This window comes from Echinops telfairi, unplaced genomic scaffold (genome assembly GCF_000313985.2).
Source record: "Echinops telfairi isolate 266 unplaced genomic scaffold, ASM31398v2 ScPeMD7_8;HRSCAF=38, whole genome shotgun sequence".
Taxonomy (NCBI): Eukaryota; Metazoa; Chordata; class Mammalia; order Afrosoricida; family Tenrecidae; genus Echinops; species Echinops telfairi.
The window spans coordinates 1233034-1256894 of NW_022103905.1; the positions used below are offsets into that span (position 1 = coordinate 1233034).

General features: G+C 35.7%; 1 protein-coding gene across 1 annotated transcript in view; it reads right to left on the minus strand.

Annotated features, from left to right (window-relative positions):
* The window catches only part of UBR1 (ubiquitin protein ligase E3 component n-recognin 1), a 154738-nt gene that overhangs the window by 66208 nt on the left and 64669 nt on the right, over positions 1-23861 (minus strand). The window contains exons 15-24 of the mRNA XM_004709383.2: positions 20907-21087; positions 18823-18884; positions 18478-18588; positions 13611-13676; positions 13259-13360; positions 11303-11366; positions 9786-9910; positions 3732-3784; positions 2707-2809; positions 1867-1915 (exon numbers count right to left, since the gene is read on the minus strand). Coding sequence (XP_004709440.1) covers positions 1867-1915; positions 2707-2809; positions 3732-3784; positions 9786-9910; positions 11303-11366; positions 13259-13360; positions 13611-13676; positions 18478-18588; positions 18823-18884; positions 20907-21087 — 916 coding nt within the window. The remainder of the gene's footprint in view (positions 1-1866; positions 1916-2706; positions 2810-3731; positions 3785-9785; positions 9911-11302; positions 11367-13258; positions 13361-13610; positions 13677-18477; positions 18589-18822; positions 18885-20906; positions 21088-23861) is intronic.

Genomic DNA, 23861 nt, shown 5'->3' on the forward strand with positions numbered 1-23861 from the left:
AAAAAAAGAAAGAAAGGTGTGTGTCAGCATTGTATACTTTCACCATACTTATTCAATCTGTATACTGAGCTGTGAGGAACAGAAGGATTTCTCTTAAGTTGTCTCCCCAAAATATGTACCAGACTTAGCTGCTTAAGATTGACTGTACAATAGGTGATCAGCAAAAGTAGGTCAGAGGTTATTCTCCTTAACATCAGCCATCTATAGTGGCTAGACTATTAGTCTGACTCACCCTAAATAAGACCCACTCCCTTCTGATAAGGATAGTGGTGGTCTGTTTACTTGCAGGAGATACCAGAGAGGGCAAACCCGCCCAAGGATGACCAAGGTTAGGTAGCCATTATCAGCTGTCTAGATCAAGCAGACACCATTGTTTATCCCACAACAAATGTGGGCACACCCCTAGGTCATCCCCCTCCTAGTGACTATATTGCCTATGTTGCTACTCCTCCTGGTGACTTAGGTTATTGTCCACTATCAGGGGACTTGCATGCCTCCCAGAATAGTAGTTGTCTGTTTTATTCTATGAGACATCAGAGTGATCAAACTTGTTCTAGAATGAATGGTATTGCCCCTTTCTGTGGTGTATGACTCTGTAATCAGATCCCCCTAAAGTGATATGATGCTTGGTTAGCAATAAATAAGGAGGCTCCCTGGTTCTCGGGAGGAGGGTGGCTGGCCGAGGGTGGCTGGAGAAGGTGGCTAAGGAGGACGAGGCAGCGGCTTCTTCTCTGACAGCTAAGACCCCTCCACGAGGACCATCAAGCGGAGCTGAGGTGAGCAATGCTACCATGAATTGCGTCTGACTCCATTACTTGACTCCATCCTTTAACTCTCATGCTCTCCATGACTTTACTATAATCTCTACTTATTATCGCTGTACAATTGCACCTACCGAACCTGTGATGTTTTGTGGGGTTCCCTCTTCCCTTTAACCCCACACTGAGCAAGTAATAATACAAACTGGATTATATCAAGAATGCAGCATCAGGATTGGAGGAAGACTTATTAACAACCTGTGATATGTAATTGACACAAACTTGCTGCAAGTGAGAACTTGAAGCAATTGCAGCTTTCAGTATGGATTAGAACTCAGTGTAAAGAAATCAAAACTCCTCTCCATAGTACAAACAGGTAATATCATGATAAATGGAGAAAAGATTGAAATAGTCAAGAATTTCATCTTCCTTGACTCCCAATCAATGCACAAGACCTTAAAGTACTGAAAAAGAAGGATGTTACTTTGAGGATGAAGGTGACGTGACCCAATCCACGGGATTTTCAATTGCCTCACATGCATGAGAAAGTTAGACACTGAATAAACAAGACCAAAGAAGAATCAATGAAGAAGAAGAAAAAAAAATTTGAATTATGGAACTGGCAAAGAATATTGAAAGCATCATGGACTGCCCAAATGAACAAACAAATCTGTCATGGGAAAAGTATAGCCAGAATGCTCCTTAGAAGGATGGTGAGACTTCATCTCATACTTTGGACATGCTATCAGAAGAGACCAATCCTTGAAAAAGAACATCACACTTGGTAAAGTAGAGGGACAGCAAACAAGAGGGAGACCTTTAACAAGATGGTTTGACACAGTGGCTGCAACAATGGCTCAAACACAAGCGTCACTGTCAGGATGGTTGAGGACCAAGTGGTGTTTTGGTTTGTGTTCTGTTCACAGACGCTATGAGTTGGAACCTATTCAAAAGCACCTAACAACCAACAATAGCTATACATTAAAAATTATACCACCAATGAGTAATATGTAATGAAGACATAAAAGGCTCAGACTCAAACCAAAAAGAAAGCAATATACGCTTTGCTGCCACTGAACATGAATCTATTCAGAATCTCACTTTTTACCTTCATCTTTGTTTTCTTGTTTTCTCCTTTTCTTCTGTGTATGTTCAGCCTGTTTTAAAAAAGCAAAACTACCATAAAGTATATTGACTGGTAAACATGAAATAAATGCCAAGATTTGAAGCAGACAGAAAAGACTCACCAGCCTACTAATATTATTTCTGGTTCTGAAAAATGCATTTAAAATTCTATCCTGTCCCAGAAACAAAGTGGCTATACTTACAGAGGCCATGCAAGTAGAATTTAGCCCTCATTTTTTCATTCAACAATATTTACTGAGTGCTACTGTGTGTAGGGGGTGCTGTGAACATAAGCAGGAAATTATTTATTGTATAGTGACAAAGCCAGGTTGTCACCTTAGCTAAGTGATCAAACTTAATATCACTAATAGGGCAGAGACATTTTGTGCCTATTGATGTGAATCAATGTGAAATTTATATCACTTAAGTAGAATTCTTGCTAAAATTTGTTGAACTTGACTCTAACTATGAAAGCACAATCAGAGAGACACAGCATGTAAGATCTTTCAAAGTACAATTCTCCCTGCACACTATAAAAATGTCAATTATAAAAGGCAAAAAAGGCAGAGGCTCCTCAAATTAGAGATGAAAAGTAAGATAAAAACTAAAATAAGTACATGATCCTTGACTAACTCTCCCTACTCCAAAATCAGTTATAAAAAAAACATTTTTGGTATAATTGGGAAAATGTGAATAAATAACATTGGTTCAATTTTAATAACTTGGATAATTAATGGTCTCTATTATTGAGAGCTAGCACAGCATTTCCCTACAGAGTTAGAAAGCACAAAACATTTTTATCAAAAAAGATACTATTTCCTACCTTGCTATGCTGTGTTTTGGAGTAATGATAAAAGTACATATTGAAGTCTTTCAATGATTCATCTTTTAGTTCATATACTCCATGACCAGATACACCTGGTTTCCTATATAAATGGAAAATACAAATGAACTATGATGTTCTAAAAGTAGAGTACACAAACAAAACATTAATCTGAAAACTGACAAACTCAAAATAAAGAAAGAAAAAAATCTAACTCCTTCAGCTTACTTGAATGCAAACAGTAAACTTCATTTCAAAGGCAAAACTAAAAACCTACATTGTGAGTCCAAGGTCTTAATAATAGATAGACTGTGTTTCCTAATTTAAAATTAAAGTAAATCTGGGGTATCTTATTTTACATATCTAAACCTGATCCTATACCATAAGGTTATTTTTTGGTCTCTGAAGCCTAAAGGTTGCCTGCTTAATTAAAGCTCATTGCATTGTCTAAAGCCAAATCTCAAAGAGTAGCAAACTGTGGTTGAAAATGTTGCAGCCTCTAGACAGCTTTAAAAAGTGCCAAAATCTAAAGGACATCACTATTTATTTTGCATATTAAATAGCTTTGGGTTTCTATTCAATTCTTAAATAAGTACTTCATTAAATAAAAGTTACATACTATTTCAATAAAATAAAATGAAAGTTACAAACTATTGAGAATAGCAAAATATTGTTTTAACTCTACCAGATAAAAGCCTACAATTAACACATAACTCATGAATTATAGTGAAGTCATATCTCAGAACTAATGGGAAAGAGACTCTCAGAAAGCTTTATTTGCTTGCTTACTACCAAAATCACTAAATATTACAAATGGTTATTTTTCATTCACCTGCCAAAAATATTCATTTTTACAAACGCGTGCTAAGTGTCTATCATGTGCCCTTCATTCTCCCCTGCTTGTCAGTAGTCCATTCTTGTTCTTAAGAGTTCAGACAAGAACTTGAGAATGTCTACCAAGTACTTATGGTACAAGTGCAAAGAGTAGTCTATCTTTTAAAATAGCAGAACTATTAAGTACTTACTTAAACGTGGCCACTTTGTTTATGACATTCTCTAAGCCAGTTTCATTATTTTCCTGTTGAAACAACATTTTTGTCATTTTTACTTTCATATAACTTTCTCGTCTCATTGCAAATTGAAAGATATTTTTAACAGCATCCCTGAAGTGTTTCATAAACAATAAAAAAAAAGATATAGGAGCAATTTACTTTGGAAGATCAGTTTCTTAACAGATCATATAAACTTCTTGAAGAAATTCTATCAGTTTGCAACTAGCTGTGTATTTGCACACACAGTATTGTTATCCAGAGAAAAGACATTTTTCTTTATGTAGAATGTTCATCACATTTAAGCCTATTCCACATGAATTCCTGGAGCGGGTTACGTGATGCATTACTAACTGAAAGGTCAGTAGTTTGAACCCACTAGCCACTCTGCTGGAGAAAGATATAGTAGTCAGTACAGTGAACCCTCGTTTATCGCGGTTAATCGGTTCTAGACCCTACCGTGATAAATGAAATTCCGCTAAGTAGGATTCCTTATTTGTAAATCAAATATTTTCGTAGTTAGAGCATAGAGGACATGAAAAAACACCCTTTAGTCACCATTACATCGGATTACCCAATTTATTAAACGAAAAAGGGAAAATACAGTAACACTTTGGACGTTACAATTATCATTTATTATTTATTATATTATTTATGGCATCTAGTTTACAGTATTACGACTTGTCATGATGTGCTTTGCTTCCTTGTTGAAAGTGAAAGTAGCCGTAGCACGGATGTTTTTTTCCTCTTTACGGATGGAGCGAACGGAAGACTCATTCAAGTCGAAATGGCGTGCAACCTCCACGATTTTCTTGCCATCTTTGATCATATCCAAAAGTTTTACCTTTTCCTGGATGGTGAGCATCTTCCTCTGGCGCTTATTTTTATTGTCAGAAGGCTTAGAAGAAGCAGCTCTTTTAGGAGCCATCATAGGGTTTAGATAAAATTTCTTAAAAATCGCAAACAATTACAGTACACTGTACAAAAGCAAAAATGCATCTGATACGTAGCTCTGATAAGTAGAGATGCAGACAGAAGCGTGTACAGTATGAGCCAATCAGTGGCAGTAATGACAGAGCATACACTGTTACGCAAAAACCGCGATAGAGTGAAGCCGTGGAAGTCGAAGCGCGAAGTGGCGAGGGTTCACTGTATTTATAAAGATATACAACTTTGGAAACCGTAGGAAGTTCTACTCTGTTTTATACAGTTGTTATGAATTGCAGTTAACTTGATGGCAATCAGTTTAGTTTTCGGTGTTTTATATTAATTCCTAAAACCAAGGTAATAAAATAGGGATTCAACTAGTAACTTAGAGCAAAACACACACATTTATTGTTCTGTGCTGTTGAGTCAACAGAATGAAACACCACCTGGTTCTGACATCTTCACATAATTGTTCTCATGTGTGACCCCAGTGTTGCAGCCACTGTGTCAATCCATCTTGAGAGTCTTCTATTTTTCACTGCCCCATTCACTTTACCAAGCATGACGTCCTCCAGGGACTGTTTGCTCTGAAGTATGCTAAGTCAAAGCCGGACAGTGGAAGATATGACAAAATAATAATAATAATTTATAAATTATCAAGGGTTCATGAGGGAGGTGGGGAGTGTAGAGGGAGCGGAAAAAATGAGGAGCTGATAACAGGGGCTCAAGTAGAAAGCAAATGTTTTCTGAGAATGATGAGGGCAACAAATGTACAAAGGTGCTTGACACAATGGATGTATGTATGGATATTGATAAGAGTTGTACGAGCCCCAAGTAAAATGATTTAAAAAAAAAAAGTCAAAGTCTTACCATCCTTGCCTCTAAGAAGCATTCTGGCTGTACTTTCTCTGAGACAGATCTGTTTGTTCCCTTGGCAGTCCATGGTACTTTCAATATTCTTATTCCACACCATAATTCAAATGTATCATTTTGGGGAAGGTCTTCCTTAGCCAATGTCCAACTTTCACACGCATATGAGGCAATTAAAAAATACCATAGCTTGTGGCCAGGCACACCTTAGTCCTCAAAGTAACATCCTTCTTTTCAAACTTTAAAGAGGTCTTATACAAATTTACGTGGTAGAATGTGTAGTTTGATCTCTTGCCTGCTGCTTTAATGAGCATTGACTGTGGATCCAAGAAAGATCTTTGACAGATTCAATCTTTTTCCATTTATCATGGTGCTACCCATTGGTCCAATTGTGAGGACTCTGTTTTTTTACATAGGGCTGTAATCCATACTGAAGGATGTAATCCTTGATCTCATCAGCACGTACTTCAAGTCCTTCTCATTTTCAGCAAGCATGGCTGTGATCTGCGTGTCACATGTTGTTAAAAAGCATTCTTCCAATGATAATACTACATTCTTCTTCGTATAATCCAGATTTTCTGATTATATTCTCCACATACAGATTGAGTAAGTATAGTGATAGGATACAAATCTGATACACACCTTTCCTCTGCCATATGGCCTTTTTCTGTTCACACAACTGCCTCTTGATCCATGTACAAGTTTCTGCATGAACACGATGAAGTGCATTGGAATTCCCATTCTTCTCAAAGCTATCCACAGTTTGTTATGAACCACATAGTCCAATGATTTTGCATAATCAATGAAACACAAGTAAAAGTCTTTCTAGTATTCTCTGCTTTCAGCCAAGATCCATCTGATATCCGAATCCAGCCTAGACCTCAGGCAGCTCCCTGTCAACGTACTCTGCAACTGTTATTGGATGATCTTCACTATTATATGGATTATAAATTACATTCTATTGATTTACCTTTCTGTGGAATGGGTACAAATATGTATCTTTTCCAGTCAGTAGGCTTAAAAGCTGTCTTCCAAATTTCTTGGCTTTGATGAGTGCTTCCAGTGCACTTCATCAGATTTTGAAACAGTTCTATTAGCATTCCATCAATTCTTAGAGCCTTGATGTTGGCTAATGCTTTCAGTGCATCTTGGACTTCTTGGTTCTTGATCAAATATCAATTAGTTCTTTCTGGCACAATTTCTGTGTATTCTTTTCCACATCATTAAATATTTAGCTGATAGAATCAATACTGCAACTCATGGCTTAATTTTTGCTTTATTCTTTCAGATTAAGGTATGCTGAATATATCCTTCCTTTTTGGTTTTGTAACTCTAGGCCTTTGCACATTTCATGAAAATATTTTATGTCGTCTTCTTGAGCTGCCCTTTGAAAATTTCTTTTCAGTTCTTTAACTTCACATCATTTCTTCCTGCCTCAGCTACTCTACAATTAAGAGAAATGCCATAGTCTCTTCTGATATCCACTTTGATCTTTTCTTTATTTCTTGTCTTTTTAATGACCTTTTGCATTCTACATGGAAGATGTTCTTTATGTCATTCCACAGCTTATCATCGCAGCTTAATGCATCAGATTAGTTCTTGAGACTTTCAAAATTTGGGGGGGTGATATCCTCAAGGTCTTATTTTGGCTCCTGTGGACTTAATTTTCTTCAACTTCAACCCTAATTTAAACATGAGCAATGGATGGTTTGTTCCATCGTTGGCCCTCAGACAGCTTTTTGCTGCTGGTACTAAGCTTCTTCATTGTCTCTTTCCACAGATATAGTTAATATGACTTCCTTGTCTCTGTGTCACCTTGTGTGTTACTGAAAAAAAGGTATTTGCTGTGAACAAGTTCTTCTGACTGGATTTCCTTGGAGATGGGAAGACATTATCCCATCACAGACAGCAATGCACTTCAAGATAGATCTTGCAATGTCCTTTTAGACAATGAATGAAATGCCATTCCTCTTGATTGATTGTGTCATTCTTGATATAGTCAACCATGTGATTTTCTGATTTTTCAAAAGGGCCAATACAGGTCCATTTTGGGGACTCACTAACACCTAAAACAGTGGTTCTCAACCTCCCTAGTGCCACCTCCCTTTAATACAGTTCTTCATGTTGTGGTGACCCCCCCAACCATAAAACTATTCTTGATGCTACTTCATAACTGTAATTTTCCTACTGTTATGAATCGGGCGACCCTTGTGAAAGGGTCATTTGACCCTCCAAGGAGTCACGATCCACAGGTTGAGAACTGCTGACCTAAAAGTCAATCTTTAGGCATCCCATTTCATTTTTGATGATTTCCAATTACCCTAATGATTTCCAATTATTAATTGATGTTTGTAGATGTTTGTTCTTACCTTGAGTTGTGCCCCATCAGCAAATGAGCTCCCTAAGGCTTTCTTCCCACAGGCTATACTCATTATGGTTGACTCTACTTGAAAGGCAGCTCTTTCTCAGTCAGAATTTTAATGCCCACTGACCTGAGTGGCTCATCTTTTGGTACTATCTCTGACATTGTTTTAATTCTATTCATAGGGTTTTCAGTGGCTAACTCCTCAGAAGTGGACAGCCTATTCCTTCTTCGTTGTCTGTTCTCAGTCTGGAAGCTCTGCTGAAACCTATTGATTTTGGATAACCCTGCTGGTATTTGAAATGTCAGCAATGCAGCTTTCAGCATCACAGCCACACACAAGCCACCATGGCACAACAAAATGACAATCAAGTAATGGAAACACATATGCAAATGTACTAATATGCACAAAGGACTTCAAAAAGTTCATGAAAAAATTGATTATCTTTCAGTCCCATTTTTCTATAAACTTTTGAAGCCCCTTCATTACAGGTTTCTGCAATTCATGGTTTTTCCTATTTCCCTAAATTTCTAGAAGGAAAACACTATTTTTCAAGAAGTCATTTAAAATCAGGAAAGGATCTAGTCAAATTACTAGAGTAAGCTCATAGATTCCTAGTCTTAAAGAACTTGAGAAATTAGAACACCTTTAGAAAGACAAAATGTAATCAACAGAGCGGTAAAATGTTAGTGTATGCCCGAAAACTTTTTGCGGGGGGAGAGGGGCATGTGATAAAATATGATGTGCCACTGGTAGTAAAGGAATGATTTTAGGTGTTTTACAATCACATATTTTATAATTATTTGCTTATTTTAGTATTGAAAAAACTTAAAACAGTATTTCCACTATTTCACAGAAATAATAATTTAGCTTATTCCTTTTCTGGCATAGCTGTTTAGTAAAACACACTGTCTCAAACTCAGCTGCCATCAGGTTGATTCTGACTCATGGAGATCCCACATGTATCAGACTACAACTGTGTTCCACAGGGCTTTTAATGGCTGATTTTTCAAAAGCAGATCACTACGCCTTTTTTCCAAGTTCAGCTCTAGGTAAACTAGAACCTTGAACCTTTTGGTTAGTAGTTCAGTGCATTAACCATTTATACTATCTATAAAGAACCCAAATAAGTTTAATTTCCTTTTAAGGATCATTGTTCTAACTCATAATTAAATCACAGGAAAAATATAAGACTCACAATCTTTAAGACCATTCAATAGTTGCAGATACAAAAACATGAATACTGCATGTGGGCCATGAGGATATAGCCTTTAGCTCTCCTAAAGAGCGAGCTGAATTGACCAAAGGCCTCACCTGTTTTCTCTGGCCACACCAGAGCATGCTTCCTATTGGTTGCTCCCCATCAGAAAGCACACAAAAATATTAATGTAGGCTCAATTGGGAGGCATGGGTAGGTGCCAAGCCTTCCTAAGTTGCCTGCTCGTCTAGGGTGCCTCTACTAAACCCTCTTTCCCTCACCTTCCACCAGTTCAACCTTGCACAGTAGTCTCCTTAATACAATCATAGATACATTTTTTTTCTTGATGTCTGCTTCAGACCTGAAGAATACAACATCCAAAGAGTGAGTCTCAGTATTTTAATGGAGCTTCCTTTTCCTCTGGACAATACTATTTTAAAGTAAACAAAAGTCAAGGAGTTTTTTGTTCTAAAACATTTTCTAAAATGCCCAGAAGCCCAAATCAAAGTTCTTATCATTGAACGAAAGGTCTATTGGTTTCTGTCTATAAAATAATAACATCACACTTTTTGCCAAATATACTGACCTAAAACAGGTAGCTTCCAATGAAAGAAAAAGGACAGATGATTTGTCTTGAATTAAATGAACAAAAAGAAATAAGTCTGGACTTACATTTTCAGGTAAATTTTTGGCAATGGCACTGTGTGGCATAGGTTCAATACATAGCAAATGAGTAATTTCTCTCATTGTGACTTCTTCTTTGGTCACATTTCCCACTCCTGGTACATAACGCTCTCCTAATAGAAATAATGAAAAGAAAAAGAGAAATAATGATTTGCTTTCTACTTAAATTTCTCTCCACCAGGAGCACATATGCTAAGAGCACCGCGTTAAACTGAGAAATGATGAGAGGGGCCAAAATTTACTTAACCATGTTTTCAAAACTGAACAATAAAAGCATCCAATGTAGAAAAGTACATCACAAGAGACAAAGGTCAGAAAAAGAAGCCAAGAACAAAATGATGGCACTGGACGCCTCCAGCTGTCACACACAGGAGCAAATGTAATATAGAGGGTATTTGTGTTCAGTAGGTCAAACGAATTTACAAATGTGTCTGCAAGAAAATACACCCATAGTGAGTAGATAACATCAAAATAAATAAATAAATAAAGGCAATGTCAACAATAATTTGCTAAACATTATACCTGACAAAAGACATTTTCCCCCTACCGTAAGTTGAATGTGGCCAATATAATTATAACTTAGTAGAATAACAATAAAATATATTTTACCTAGACCAAGATTATATTCAAATTTCCCTCAAAGATAAATGTAATTAAAATATGTGTAAATTATATCTATAAATATGTAAGTATTTTTCATCTACATTTTTATCTGTGATAATTATATTCCTAAACCTTTTTTTAATTAACTCATTTTATTAGGGGCTCATACAACTCTTATCACAATCCATACATACATCAATTGTGTAAAGCACATTTGTACATTCATTGCCTTCATCATTCTCAAAACATTTCCTCTCCACTTAAGCCCCCGGGGCATTGGGTCATTTTCCCCTTCCCTCCCCGCTCCCCACTCCCTCATGAGCCCTTGATAATTCCTAAATTGTTATTTTGTCATATCTTGCCCTGTCCGACATCTCCCTTCACCCACTTTTCGGTTGTCCGTCCCCCAGGGAGGAGGTCACATATAGTTCCTTGTAATTGGTTCCCTCTTTCCAACCCACTCTCCCTCTACCCTCCCAGTATCGCCACTCACACCACTGGTCCTGTAGGGCTCATCCGCCCTGGATTCCCTGTATTTCCAGGTCCTATGTGCACCAGTGTACAACCTCTGGTCTAGCCAGACTTGCAAGGTAGAATTCGTGTCATGATGGGGTGGAGAGGAAACATTTAGGAACTAGAGGAAAGTTGTAATTTTCATATTCCTAAACCTTTAAAGGGAGTCCAAACAATTAAATATCAAGACAATAAAAAGTTGTTAAATCTGTACCTTAAAAAAAATTTTTTTTTAATTAAGGTAGCTTTTTAAACTTTTAAGTCAATCACATCACTCTAATATTTTACACAATATGTTTTGTAGAGGAATAAAATGGTAAATTATAGTTCATGCTAATGTACTTTTAAAAATGTAATCACCGTTCACTTGAGAACATGTTTAATCTTACCCACAACATAGATGAGAAGCTGAAGCATTTCCTCTATTAGTGTATTATATTGTTTAATTAAATCCTATGGAATTGAAAAGGAATAAGTTAATTACATAAGAATCCCAAATCTCCATAAAACATGCACTTCCATCCAGTTTAGCATACTATTTCAGACCACAGCAACAGATAGCTCTGAGATTAAACCCCGTTTTTGTCATCAAATTCAATATGGTTCACAATACCTGGTACATATAATACTCAAATACAAATGCCAGATATTATTATCATCTTTATTTTTATTATTCCTTATATAGCCTTACATCAACAAACTAATTTTAGTTTTTCGCTTTTCTTCTACTTAGGTTAAGAAAAGGTCAGACACTCAATTTTACTGAGTATAAAACATGACCAAATATTAGCATGATAATTTTTTTATCCTTCTCTTGGCCACTTATAGATGGTTCCTAATTTGGAAGAATAGGTCATATAATTTCATAAATTCAAAGTAGCCAGGGGCTATTTTATAAGCTAATACTTCAAATATTAAAACAAAAAAGATTTGACAAATATCATGAGACAAAGTAAAAACTGTGAAAAGGGTAACAAATATAGTAGATGAAAGACTAGTATCATTACTAATTAAAGAGCTTTAAAAAAAAAAAACCAAACACACAGAATAAAGGGAAACTAAAGGACCCGATCCATCATTACCAAATGGATAAAAAGGCCAGGCTTCCTGATAACTGAAAAGCTGCAATTTAAAATGAAATGCCATCTTTGAACTATCAGACTGACAAAGACCAAAAAGAATTCTAATACCAGTGCCATTATAGATACACAGATTGCTGGAAAGAGCTTATATTAAAACAATTTTTTTCTGAGAGTAATTTAACAATCTGTCTCAATTGTCTTAAAAAGGGCATGCAACTATATCCAGCAAATCTACTTCTAGAATTTAGCTTAATAGAATAATTACACAAGTGTGCCAGTATTTTAGGTACAAAGAGGTTTATAAAGCCCCAAATCTAATAATAACAGGGGACCTAGCATATATAAGGGGCTCAAAAGGTTTGTGGGAAAATTGAACAGAAAAATAATGGAATTTTTCAACAATTAAAAATTTTTTTCCCATCAGGTCAAGGTTTATAAAGCAAATCCGTTTTCCATTCAATAATGCATACACATTTTATCTATTAGATTTCAAGTCCCACAATGTTACATCATGTATCCTACTTCCTACTACCTTACTTCCTCTTCGTGCTTTTCCCTCCTCATCTATTCTTCCTGAACTTTGGTCTTAGGTAAAGGCTTCTCATTTGCCCTCAAATGGCTGATTATTCTAAGGTGTGTGTCCCTAACAAGTATTACTGTTCCCATGAGGTTCTCATAGACCTTATGATGCTCATCATTTACTGTGTATCGGAAATTACGCCATGTGGTTCATTTCCAGACCTGAACATTTACATACATATATATTTGTTACTTTTCTCTTGCATTCTATTCAGAAACTTCTAATGGGGTCACTTTTAGAGCAGCTGGTAGTCCCACATATTTTTCAATTTCCGTCCCCTTGTAATATAATCATACACTGGAATACCATGACGTATTTAAAAATAATAATGCTGCTATATATTTATTTAGTCGCAAGAAAAAACTTGGTATACTATTTTGATAAGCAAAAGAAGCAAGTTACAAAGCAGCACATAGAGAATGATCCCATTTTTGCTTTAAACACACAGACACCAAATCTGTAAATGATCATTTCTAGAAGGTAGTATTTCATGGGATTTTGCTTTTCCATTGTTTATATCTATTTTCTAATTTTTCCAGTATATGTCTATGCACACACACACGTCCCATGTATAGATGTGATTTTTGGAAGTAGACATCATAAAGAAATTTTAAAATATGATTAAAAGAGTAACAATAATATTCCCTTTGGAATTATTTCACTTATCACTTTCTGTTGTTTACCTGGTCTTTTGTGGATATGGTCTTGCTAAAAGCATCAAGAAGTTCATATCTCTGTAGTACCAGTAACAAGAACGTGTTAGGGTCCATTAAAGATGCACCAATCTGTAAAAGAAATCCAGCACATATTTCTCATATACTAAATTGAGAAATAACTGTCTATAACGGAACTATTTACAGACAATAAATAACCCTTCCATTTCTATGTGGCCTGAATCAATTTTAACAGTGAAAATAATCTAAGCTAAAACACTAAAAAAGGAACTACAATATGTATTATTGGAAAAGAATTTAAGGGAAAAAGACAATTTAAGAAGAGCATGGCACAAATACCAAAAGTAATTTAAACAGGTACCTGAAGCATGATGATATCTTTATCATACATTTCTTCTCTGCACTTAACATCTTGGTAATAAAACACCTATGAAACAAACAGGTGCTAAAAGTGCTATTTTGTTTCAAATAGCAAAATTCACAGGTAGACTTGTTCTTATGCATAAACCCATAATAAAGTTATAACTTTAAATGATGGTTATTCTAATGGATGTAAAAATCTATACAAGAATAATGAGTATGTAGGTTGTATACATGCTAATTCTGGGCTTAAATCTTAAGTTATTTCTTCCCTAGACCCCCTCAAAACACCAAAAACTATTCTTAAATGTTTCTTTAAGCCAGAAACCCCTAGAACTCATTAGAGATTACAAAGAAGTTGCAGGTCTATAATCCGTTAAGGGCTTGACAAAAATGAGGAAATAAACAATAATGTTGTTGCTGATTGATGTTGTTAGGTGCCATCGAGTCAGCTCTAATCCATAGCAACCCTATACAAAAAAGAAGGAAATTGCATGATCCCATACCACCTTCAAAATTCTTCCTATACCTGAGCCCATTGATGTGGCCACTGTGTCAATCCATCTCATTGAGGGCCTTTCTCTTTTTTTGCCACTCCTCCACTTTACCAAACATGATGATGTCGTTCTCCAGGGACTGCTCTCTACTGACTTTATGTTCAAAGTATATAAGATGAAGTGTTGCCATCCTTGCCTCTCGGGAGCACTCTGGCCTTACTTCTTCCAATACAGAAGTTTGTCCTTATGGCAGTCCATGATGCTTACAATATTCTTCTCCAGCAACACAATCCAAATGCATCTATTCTTCTATGGTCTTCCTTATTCAATGCCCAACTATCATATGCGTATGGAGGCAATGGAAAGCACCATGGCTTGGGTCATGTGCACTTTAGTCCTCAAATATCCTTGCTCCTCAAGACTCTGAAGAGGTTGTGCGCAGCAGATTTACCTAACGCAATACATCTTTTGATATCTTCTGCGAGCATTGACTGTGGATACAAGAAAGACAAAATCCTTGACAACTTTAACCTTCTCTCCATTTATTATGTTATTACCTATTGGTCCAGTTGTGAGGGATCTGGTATTCTTTATATTGAGTTGTAATCCATACTAAAGGCTACAATCCTTGATCTTAATCAGCAAGTGCTTCAATTCTTCCTCATGATCAGCAAGCCAACCTGTGTCATTTGCATATCACAAGTTGTTAATAAACCTTCCAATCCTGATGCTGCAATTTTCTTCATATAATCCAGCTTCTCTGATGATTTGTTCAACATATAGATTGAACAAGTATGGTGAGAGGATACAATCCTGATGCACACCTTACTTGATTTAAAATCATGCAGTATTCCTGGCTTCTGTTCGCACAACTGCCTACTGGTCCGTTTACAAGTTCTAAATGAGCACAATGAAGTGTTCTGGAATTCCCATTCTTCTCAAGGTTACCTATAGTTTATTATGGTCCACACCAGGGGTCCTCAAACTATGGCCTGCAGGCCACATGGGGCCTGCCCGGTGTTTTTGCCCCATTTGGTTTTTTTACTTCAAAATAAGATGTGTGTGCATAGGAATTTGTTCATAGTTTTTTTTTTTTAAACTATAGTACAGCCCTCCAATGGGTCTGAGGGACAGTGAACTGGCCCCCTGTTTAAAAAGTTTGAGGATCCCTGGTGCACACAGTCAAATGCCTTTGCATAAGTAAACATCTTTCTGGTACTCTCTGCTTTGAGCCAAGATCTGATATTAGCAAGGATATCCCTCATTCCACATCCTCTTCTGAAGCCAGCCTAAACTTCCAGCAGTCCCTGTCACTGTGCCACTGTAACCTTTGTTGGATGATCGTAAGTAAAATTTTACTTTTGTGATATAAATGATATTGTTCTATAGTCTGAGCATTCTGTTGGCTACCTTTCATTGGAGTGGGCACAAATATGGATTTCTTCCAGTCATTTGGCCAGGTAGCTGTCTTCTAAATTTCCTGATTTAGACGAGGACGTACTTTCGGTGCTTCTTCAGCTTTCTGAAATATTTCAGTGGGTATTCCATTACTTCCTGGAGCCTTGTGTTTTACTAATGCATTCAGTACAGTTTGAACTTTTTTTTTTCCAGTAAGCAAATGATATAATTACAGAAATTCCAAATGGAGAGAAAACCAAGATATTAAGGTAGAACAGACTTTAAAATTTAGAAAGATAACAATAAATTTGCAGGTAAACATACAGGAAAAAATTAATTATAGGGAAATTTAAAACTCTCTAACAAGAGAAGAAAGAAGAAAATGGTAAGAATTCTGTAAACACAAAATCAGCAGCAATGAAAAAACTGAAAAGAAAATCTCATAACATGAATTTGCACAGTAAACTATGCCAAACAAGCACACCATCAGCATATTTAAAAGCATAACAGAATGACAGCAGTAACTCCATGCCTATCACAATTTAGACCAAATGCAAATCTATGAAATGTACTGGCATGAGACAGAGAGTGGCAGAATGGATAAGAAAATTGGAATTATCAAAATATTGCCTATAAGAGATTCACTTGAGACCACAAGATAAAAATAAGCTAAAAATCAAAGGGTGAAAAAAAAAAACATATCAAGCAAAACCCTAAACCCACTGCTATCAAGTCAGTTTGAACTTCTTTTAGCATCATTGGTTCTTATTCATATGCCACCTCCTGAAATGGTAGACAGTCAACTAGTTCTCTTTGGTGCAGTGACTGACTGTATTTTTCCAATCTTCTCTTGCTGTTTCCTGTATCATTCAATATTTTGCCCATAGAATCTTTCAAAATTGCAATATGAGGTGTGGATTTTTTCTTGAATTCTTTCACTTTCAGATCTGCTGAGCTTGTTCTTCCTTTCTGTTTTCTAATTCTAGGTCCTTGCATAGTTTGTTATAATATTCGGCTTTATCCTTTTGAGCTGCCCTTTGAAATGTTCTATTTGGCTCCTTGACTTCATGTTTTATTCCTTTTGCTTTAGCTACTCTACGATTAAGAGCAAGTTTCGGTCTCTTCTGACATTCACTTTGATCTTTTCTTTCTTTCCTTCCTCTTAAAATCTTTTGCTTTCTTTATGAATGATGGTCTTGATGTCCTCCCACAGCTCATCAGGTCTTTTGCCATAAGTGGTCAGTGCGTCAACTCTGTTCTTCAGATGTTCACAAAGTTGGATCCACAGACTCAAGGTCATATTTTGTCTTCAGGGAACTTAAACTTCTTCAGCTTTGACATGAACTTAAATATGAGCAATTGATGGTCTGTTCCAGTTGTCCTCTGGTCTGATTTTAGCGCTGATATTGAGCTTCTCAATCGTATCTTCCCATAGATGTACTCAATTTTATTTCTGTGTAATTCCATCTGGAGAAGTCCAGTGTATAATCACTTTTGTGTTATTGGAAAACGGTATTTGCTATAAACAAGTCTTTGGTTTTGCAAAGTTCTATCATGTGATCTCCAGCTTCATTTCTATCACCAAGTCCATATTTTCCAACTACTGCTTCTGTCTCTGTTTCCACCTTTTGCATACCAGTCACCAATAACTATGAATGTATCTTGATTGTATGTTTGATCAATTTCCAACTGAAGTTGGTAGAATTCTTTAATTTTTCCATCACTAGCTTTTGTGGTTGGTGAATAAATTTGAATAACAACTGTATTGATTGGGTTTCCTCGAAGGCAGATATATATAATTCCATCACAGATAGCATTGTACTTCATGATGGATTTAGCAAGATCCTTTCTGACAATGAATGTTCTGCTTTTCCTGGATTATATTATTCCCAACATAGTAAATCATGATTTTCTGATTGAAAATGACCAATACCAGTCTATTTCAGCTCACTAATGCCTAAGCATATCTATCTGAATGCATTGCGTTTCGTTTTTGACCACTTGCAATTTTCCTAAATTCACAATTTGCACATTCCAAGTTCCAATCATAGAAGCTTTTTATAGCTGTTTCTCTTTATTTTATGTGGTACCCCGTCAGGGAATGAAGACCCTGAAGGCTCCACTCCAAAGGCTTCACTGGACTCATGTCACCACGGTCAACTCCCCTCCAAGAAATCATCTCCCTTTCAGTCACATTTCGAGTCCATTTGCAGCAATATCTCCAACAATGTTCTGTTTCCTTTGTATAGGCTTTCAGAATCTGACAATATTTTGAAGCTATGCATAAGGTTTCCAAAGACTTCTTCCAAAGTGGGGAGCCAAGGCCTTCCTTGCTGTCTGTTCTTAATCTGGAAGCTCTGCTGAAACCTGTTCACTCTCAGGTTTGGGTGAACTTGCTGGCATTTGAAATACCAGTGACATAGCTTCCAGCATCACAGCAACACACAAGCCACCACAGTACGACAAACTGACAAACAAGTGAAAATTAAAAAATAATAGATAATTTTTCTATCATTAGTAATAAGACCAGTTTTCTACAATGTGGTATCTTTACAAGTCTTTGTCCCCCACCCCCATCTTTTAAGCAAAGCATAACTCAAATGCTCTAAAATAGAAGATAAAATTATAAGATGGCCTTTAATTTGGACAGGTAGTAAAAAAACTAGAGCTGCTCTTGTAAAGTAATCCTCAGAAAAGAAATATTAATAGCAAAGTTCTAGTGGTACCACTGATATTACTTACGCTATCCATTCAAAGACACTAGTTTCTTATAAGTGAGATACAATAAGCAGTAAATACATAGGAGATATGCCTATTATTCATTTTTTCTTTTCATTTCCAGGCGTATACAAGAGAAAGAAAATATTCAACACCAAGTAGATGGATATAAAAGCAAAAACCAAAAAATCATACACATATTTTGTATACATATATCTATCAGAATAAATACATCCATAAATGTGAGAAATATACCTGGCTAATAAGAGAAAGCCCATTTCTTCGCCACATCTCAGCAACAACCTGAGCAACCAATACCAGACAGCGCAAAGGATATTCCACTAGGACCTCTACTTGAAAGTCCTCCTGAAACAGAGTTAGGTCAACTGCATTATTTCTCACAGGTCTTTAGAGGAAAAATGAGATGACTTGAACTAGCTGACTTCTAAGCCATTGTGATTTAAAGTTTTATACATAGACATGAAATTAGTAATGGGAATAACTCAGTTGAGTCTCAAATTATTATTTTCCTTCCCACCCATGCAACTGAAAAGTGTTCATGAGAAGAAATGCAAATATATACTTCATATAGTCACTTACAAAAGGCACAAATTCATGAAGCCTGGAAACAGCGCCTAACCTACTTAAACGCACATGAAGACCTAAAAATAAAAACAAAATTAAAAAAGGAGAAATACAAAAAATAATTAAAGCCAGTCTATTTGTTTCCAAGTTAACTCATCAAGTTTGGAAAGTCAATTTGCATTTAAATGTATGTTTACTGCACTTAGAAATGGTACTCTATGACTTCTGAATTCTATTTTTGAAACACTAATATTATTATTATAGATAAGATCCTACCATTGTGCAAGGTGATATACTCTGTAAAAATATTTTGTTTTCTCTTGAAATGTTATTCTGATTTTTTTTTAACCTTTTAAATTTAGTTTCATTTTATCGCTAATACTTGGGTCAGCAAAGTATGCCCTACCTGCCACATCTAGCCTGGCTAACTCTGTTTGTTATGCCTCTCAAACTAAGAATCTTTACATTTTTAAACCACTGAGAATAAACGATAAAAAGAATAATATTTCTTGACAGGTGGAAATATTATTCTGATCTTAATCAAGCATAAAAAGAAGTAAAGATAATTCCCATTTTTATATATAAATAAAATGACACAATGTCAAGAACTGAATAAACTATCTTTAGTAAGTTACTTAGGAGTAAATGCAGAGACTGAGAGCAGTGTTTCTGCACATGAAAGTGTTAGTTGCTCAGGAAACATTTTAAAAGATATAGTGTGTGAAAGAGACAATAACCAAACATGGAAACAATATTCGGCCCTTATTAATCAAGCAGCTTTAAAGTAAAAGTAAACTGTGATAGAACTTGGCACTAGCAATCATAAGGCTTTGAAGCAACTGAATGTTCATAAACTGGTAGTGAGAATGTAAAATGGTATTGCTATTTTTAAACAGTTTGGCAGTTTCTTATAAATTTAAAACATCCATCTACCATATGACTCAGTCTTCCTCTCCTATGTATTCAGGATTAAGTATTTAAGAGACATGAATATATATGTATGTGTGTGTGTGTGTATATTATATATATTATGTGTGTATATGTCATATGTGTGCACATATATGACATATATGTGCGCACACATATATGTGCACTAAAAGGACTTATTCATGAATGTTAATATCAGCTTTAATCATAATAACTATAAATTAGATACATTTCAAGTGGTTATCACAATAGGTAAAGGAAAAGCAAATTGTGGTAGAACTATACAATAGCTCTGTACTCATAAACAAAAATGAATGTGCTCCTGATTGATATTACAACATAGATTAAAACCATGTTGAACAAAAGGAGTTACACACAAAATTCTATAGCTGTGCCATGATTTTCTATCTATATATAGATGTACATATCAAATTCTAGAGCAGGTAAACCTTATCTATAGTGATGAAAATCAGATCAATGGGTGCCTGGGCTGTGAAGGCAAAAAGGAGAATAAGTAACATCTTGGGATGATGGATATGTTTGATATTTTGATGGAGGAGGTGTTACATGGGCATATATATTTGTTAAAACTGAATGAACTAACTGTACACTTAAAATATGTTCACTTTAGTGTATATAAATTATGGTTTAAGAAAGTTGCTAAAAAATCCTAATGGATGTAGGTCTGATTTAAAAAGTACACTGGTGAAACAGACACAAAGGAAGGTTAAAAACCAGCAATGAGATATTAAATTTTGTGTGTGAGTGGGGAGAGGGTGGAGAATAAGTTATTAAATTAGCCCTAAAGTGTAAACAACAAGAATTCACCATTTGAGCCAGTTCACTAAAGGCCCAAGTAAACAAACATTTCTAGATTGATACTGTCTCTAAAACAGCTCATTAAAGGGCAGTGACAACTCTTACTGGCAGTACCTGGCCTGAATATGTGTGTATATATATTGGGCAGGAAATAAGAACAGAATAATTCAAAAATGATGGCAACATATGTACAAATGTGTTTGACACAACAGATGGATATATGGGTTGTTATAAGAGTTGTAAAAGCCCCCAATAAAATGACTACTTAAAAAAAAAAAAAGAATAGAATAATTCTATGACTTTCAATATCTATAAAATAAAGCTAATACAATCAGGCATAACAAAATACTCACCAGCAAGAGTCCTAGAGAGTGGCAGATGGATGCTTACAAGATCCTCAGATACTCTGTAGGACTTAGTTCTCAAAGTATGACCACACAATTGTACTACACTCCTGCCACTAGATACGAAGTTTGTACTGCATCGCATCACAGCTCTGTGACATTCTTTGTAAGCTACTAGTAGGAGTTCTTCCTAAGAGGAAAAGGAAACCAGAGATGGTAAGTTACCTACTTCAACATTCATAATTTTCTGTTTACTAAGTATATTACTAGGGCCACATCTAAAGCAGCAGTTCTCAACTTGTGGGTCGTGACCCCTTTGGGGGTTGAACGACCCTTTCACAGGGGTCATCCAATTCATAACAGTAGCAAAATAACAGTTATGAAGTAGCAATGAAAATAATTCTATGGTTGGGGGGTCACCACAACATGAGGAACTGTATACTAAAGGGTCGCAGCATTAGGAAGGTTGAGAATCACTGCTCTAAAGGATCTGCATATGAATAGAAACCATTAGATAAAAAAACACATACAACCAAAGAATATTTTAAATAACATATACATGGTATAAACTCTAAAAGGGTAAAGAAAGGAATCACAAATAATTAGGAAGACATTATTATAAAAACAGCTTTTGAATGGGGCCTAAAAGAACATGTAGAATGTAAGTAGGGGGGCATGATAAGAAGAATATCATTTTAAGCAGACAAATAGAATAAACAGAGATACAAACAAGGGAAAATACAATTCCTGTTCTGGCAGGAAAACCAAATGTTTATAGGTTGGATTGTAGCGCTGTTGAGTGGATTCCAACTCATGAGGACAATACAGGATACAGAAGAACTGCCCCATAGGGTTTTCTAGGCTGTACACATTGAAGGAGCAGATCACCAGGTCATTCTCATGCATCACCGTGGGAACATACTGATGGCACCTGGTGCACTGAGAAGAACTAATGAATGTCGTGAAGGCAGCAGCTTGGAAAGAATAAAGTTAGGGTATAAGTAAACTAACAAGAAGATATGAATCTGAACTAGGAAAGGGCAGTCAGGGCTAAAAAGAATGATCCCATAGTAAATAAGTTTGGATTATAAAATAAATTTAGAGTATAATTATCAAACCTGTGTTAATATGGTAGAGGAATCACTATCTAAGACGGTGTTTCTCATAATAACTAAGAAACTGCGTGGTCAAATAAATTGGGAAGCAGCCCTCGTAGCAATTAGCATTGTGACTAATTACACATTTTTGAGAAACTAATGGATTAAAAAATTCTATTGAATCCTGTTCAATTTAGCATTTCCAATCATTTTTTCCCCTTCAAAACATGCTACTAACCAACAGAAAATGTAGCTCTGAGATTTGTTGCATGGTTCAATGTATGAATAGCAGTACATGAAAAGAACGAGAGAAGAGACAATGCTAACTCAAACTGAGGGAAAGGATGACAAGTCAATCTTAGTTTAAATGTAAGTGCAAGCTCAAAGCAGAATTGTCTGACATACAGACAAGAGTGACACTAGAGTTTGGAAGAGTCCTCCTAATGAAGATTACATTGAAGTGGTAGAAATTAAAGGTCTGTAAGAAAGAAATTATGAAAGAATGTTCTCATGTAGCAAGCAGAAAGAAGTTAGAGAGGAAATCACTGATTGATAGGGCAATCAATAGTGTGAATATTAGGGTAATATAAATTTATGAAAATCAGAGAAAGAAAGTTTCAAGAAAATTAAGGTACTCAATAGAAAATGCTAGATAATTCAAGTTAGATGAGCACTTCGGAAATACTTCTCAATTTGCTGATGATCCTCTGAGACTTTTCTAAAAAAACAAATTTAGAAGGAGCTAGAGTTGAGATAATAAATGTAGATGACTTCAGAAAGCTTCCAACAAAATATGTGATCTGGGTAGGTGCTGAACAATATCCAGTATCATGATTATCTATAATGCTCTAGTGTTGAATAAACATTTACTGCAACTGTATGACTTCCACTCAAACCTGTGAGCAATTACAAGTGAGAAGGTAGGAGAGGAGAAAACGGAGGTAGAACATATTTCACAGAAGTAGCAAGGACACATAAGGGGAGCTTCAGTTATTATTGATTTTTAAGGATGAGCAGAAGAGTGAGAGTAGAAAATATGAAGCGATAATTAAGGATATAAGTACCATATATACTCATGTATAAGCTGTTTTTCAGAACATTTTTAATGCAGTTTTTGTGGTAAAATTAGGTGCCTCAGCTGAAATTCAGGGTGGGTTGTATTCGAGTATATACGGTAAGCTCCAAGAAGACTTCAAGGGGCCTTCAAAAAGTTCATGGAAAAATTCAATTATCAAAAAAGAAAAAGAAAAATTCAATTATCTTTTTTTTCCATTTTCTCATGGACTTTTAGAAGCTCCTCTTATAGACTGGTACCAAGACCCTAGATAGACATTAGTTTTAGAAACAGACAAAAATGAAGAAATCAGTAATGAATTTACAGAGGAATCAAGTTAGTAAATAGAGTCTGGTGACAGGTAAAGAAGACAATTAGAGTCAAATGACAGAATTTGACTCAAATATTGTTTACTTTCTCAAAAAACAAAAAATTGAAGCATTCATCTCTACAGGAAATTTGTAGTGGGACTATATGTTTAAAGAGGGTTATGGCCTAAAATTGCTGCTTAAGGAACTACATTAATTCTATATTTGAAATTAAAATTTTCGACATGGCTTAACAAATAAGACTTTTTAATAACAAAACTTGATTGAATAAATACTGTATATACTCGAGTATAAGCCAATCCAAATATCAGCAAATTTTATCACAAAAACTGCAATAAAAAGGTGCTGAAAAACTCAGCTTATGATGGTGCCCAGCTATCAAAAGATATAGCGTCTGGAGTCTTAAAGGCTTGAAGGTAAACAAGCAGCCAACTAGCTTAGAAGCAACAAAGCCCACATGGAAGAAGCACACCAGCCTGTGTGA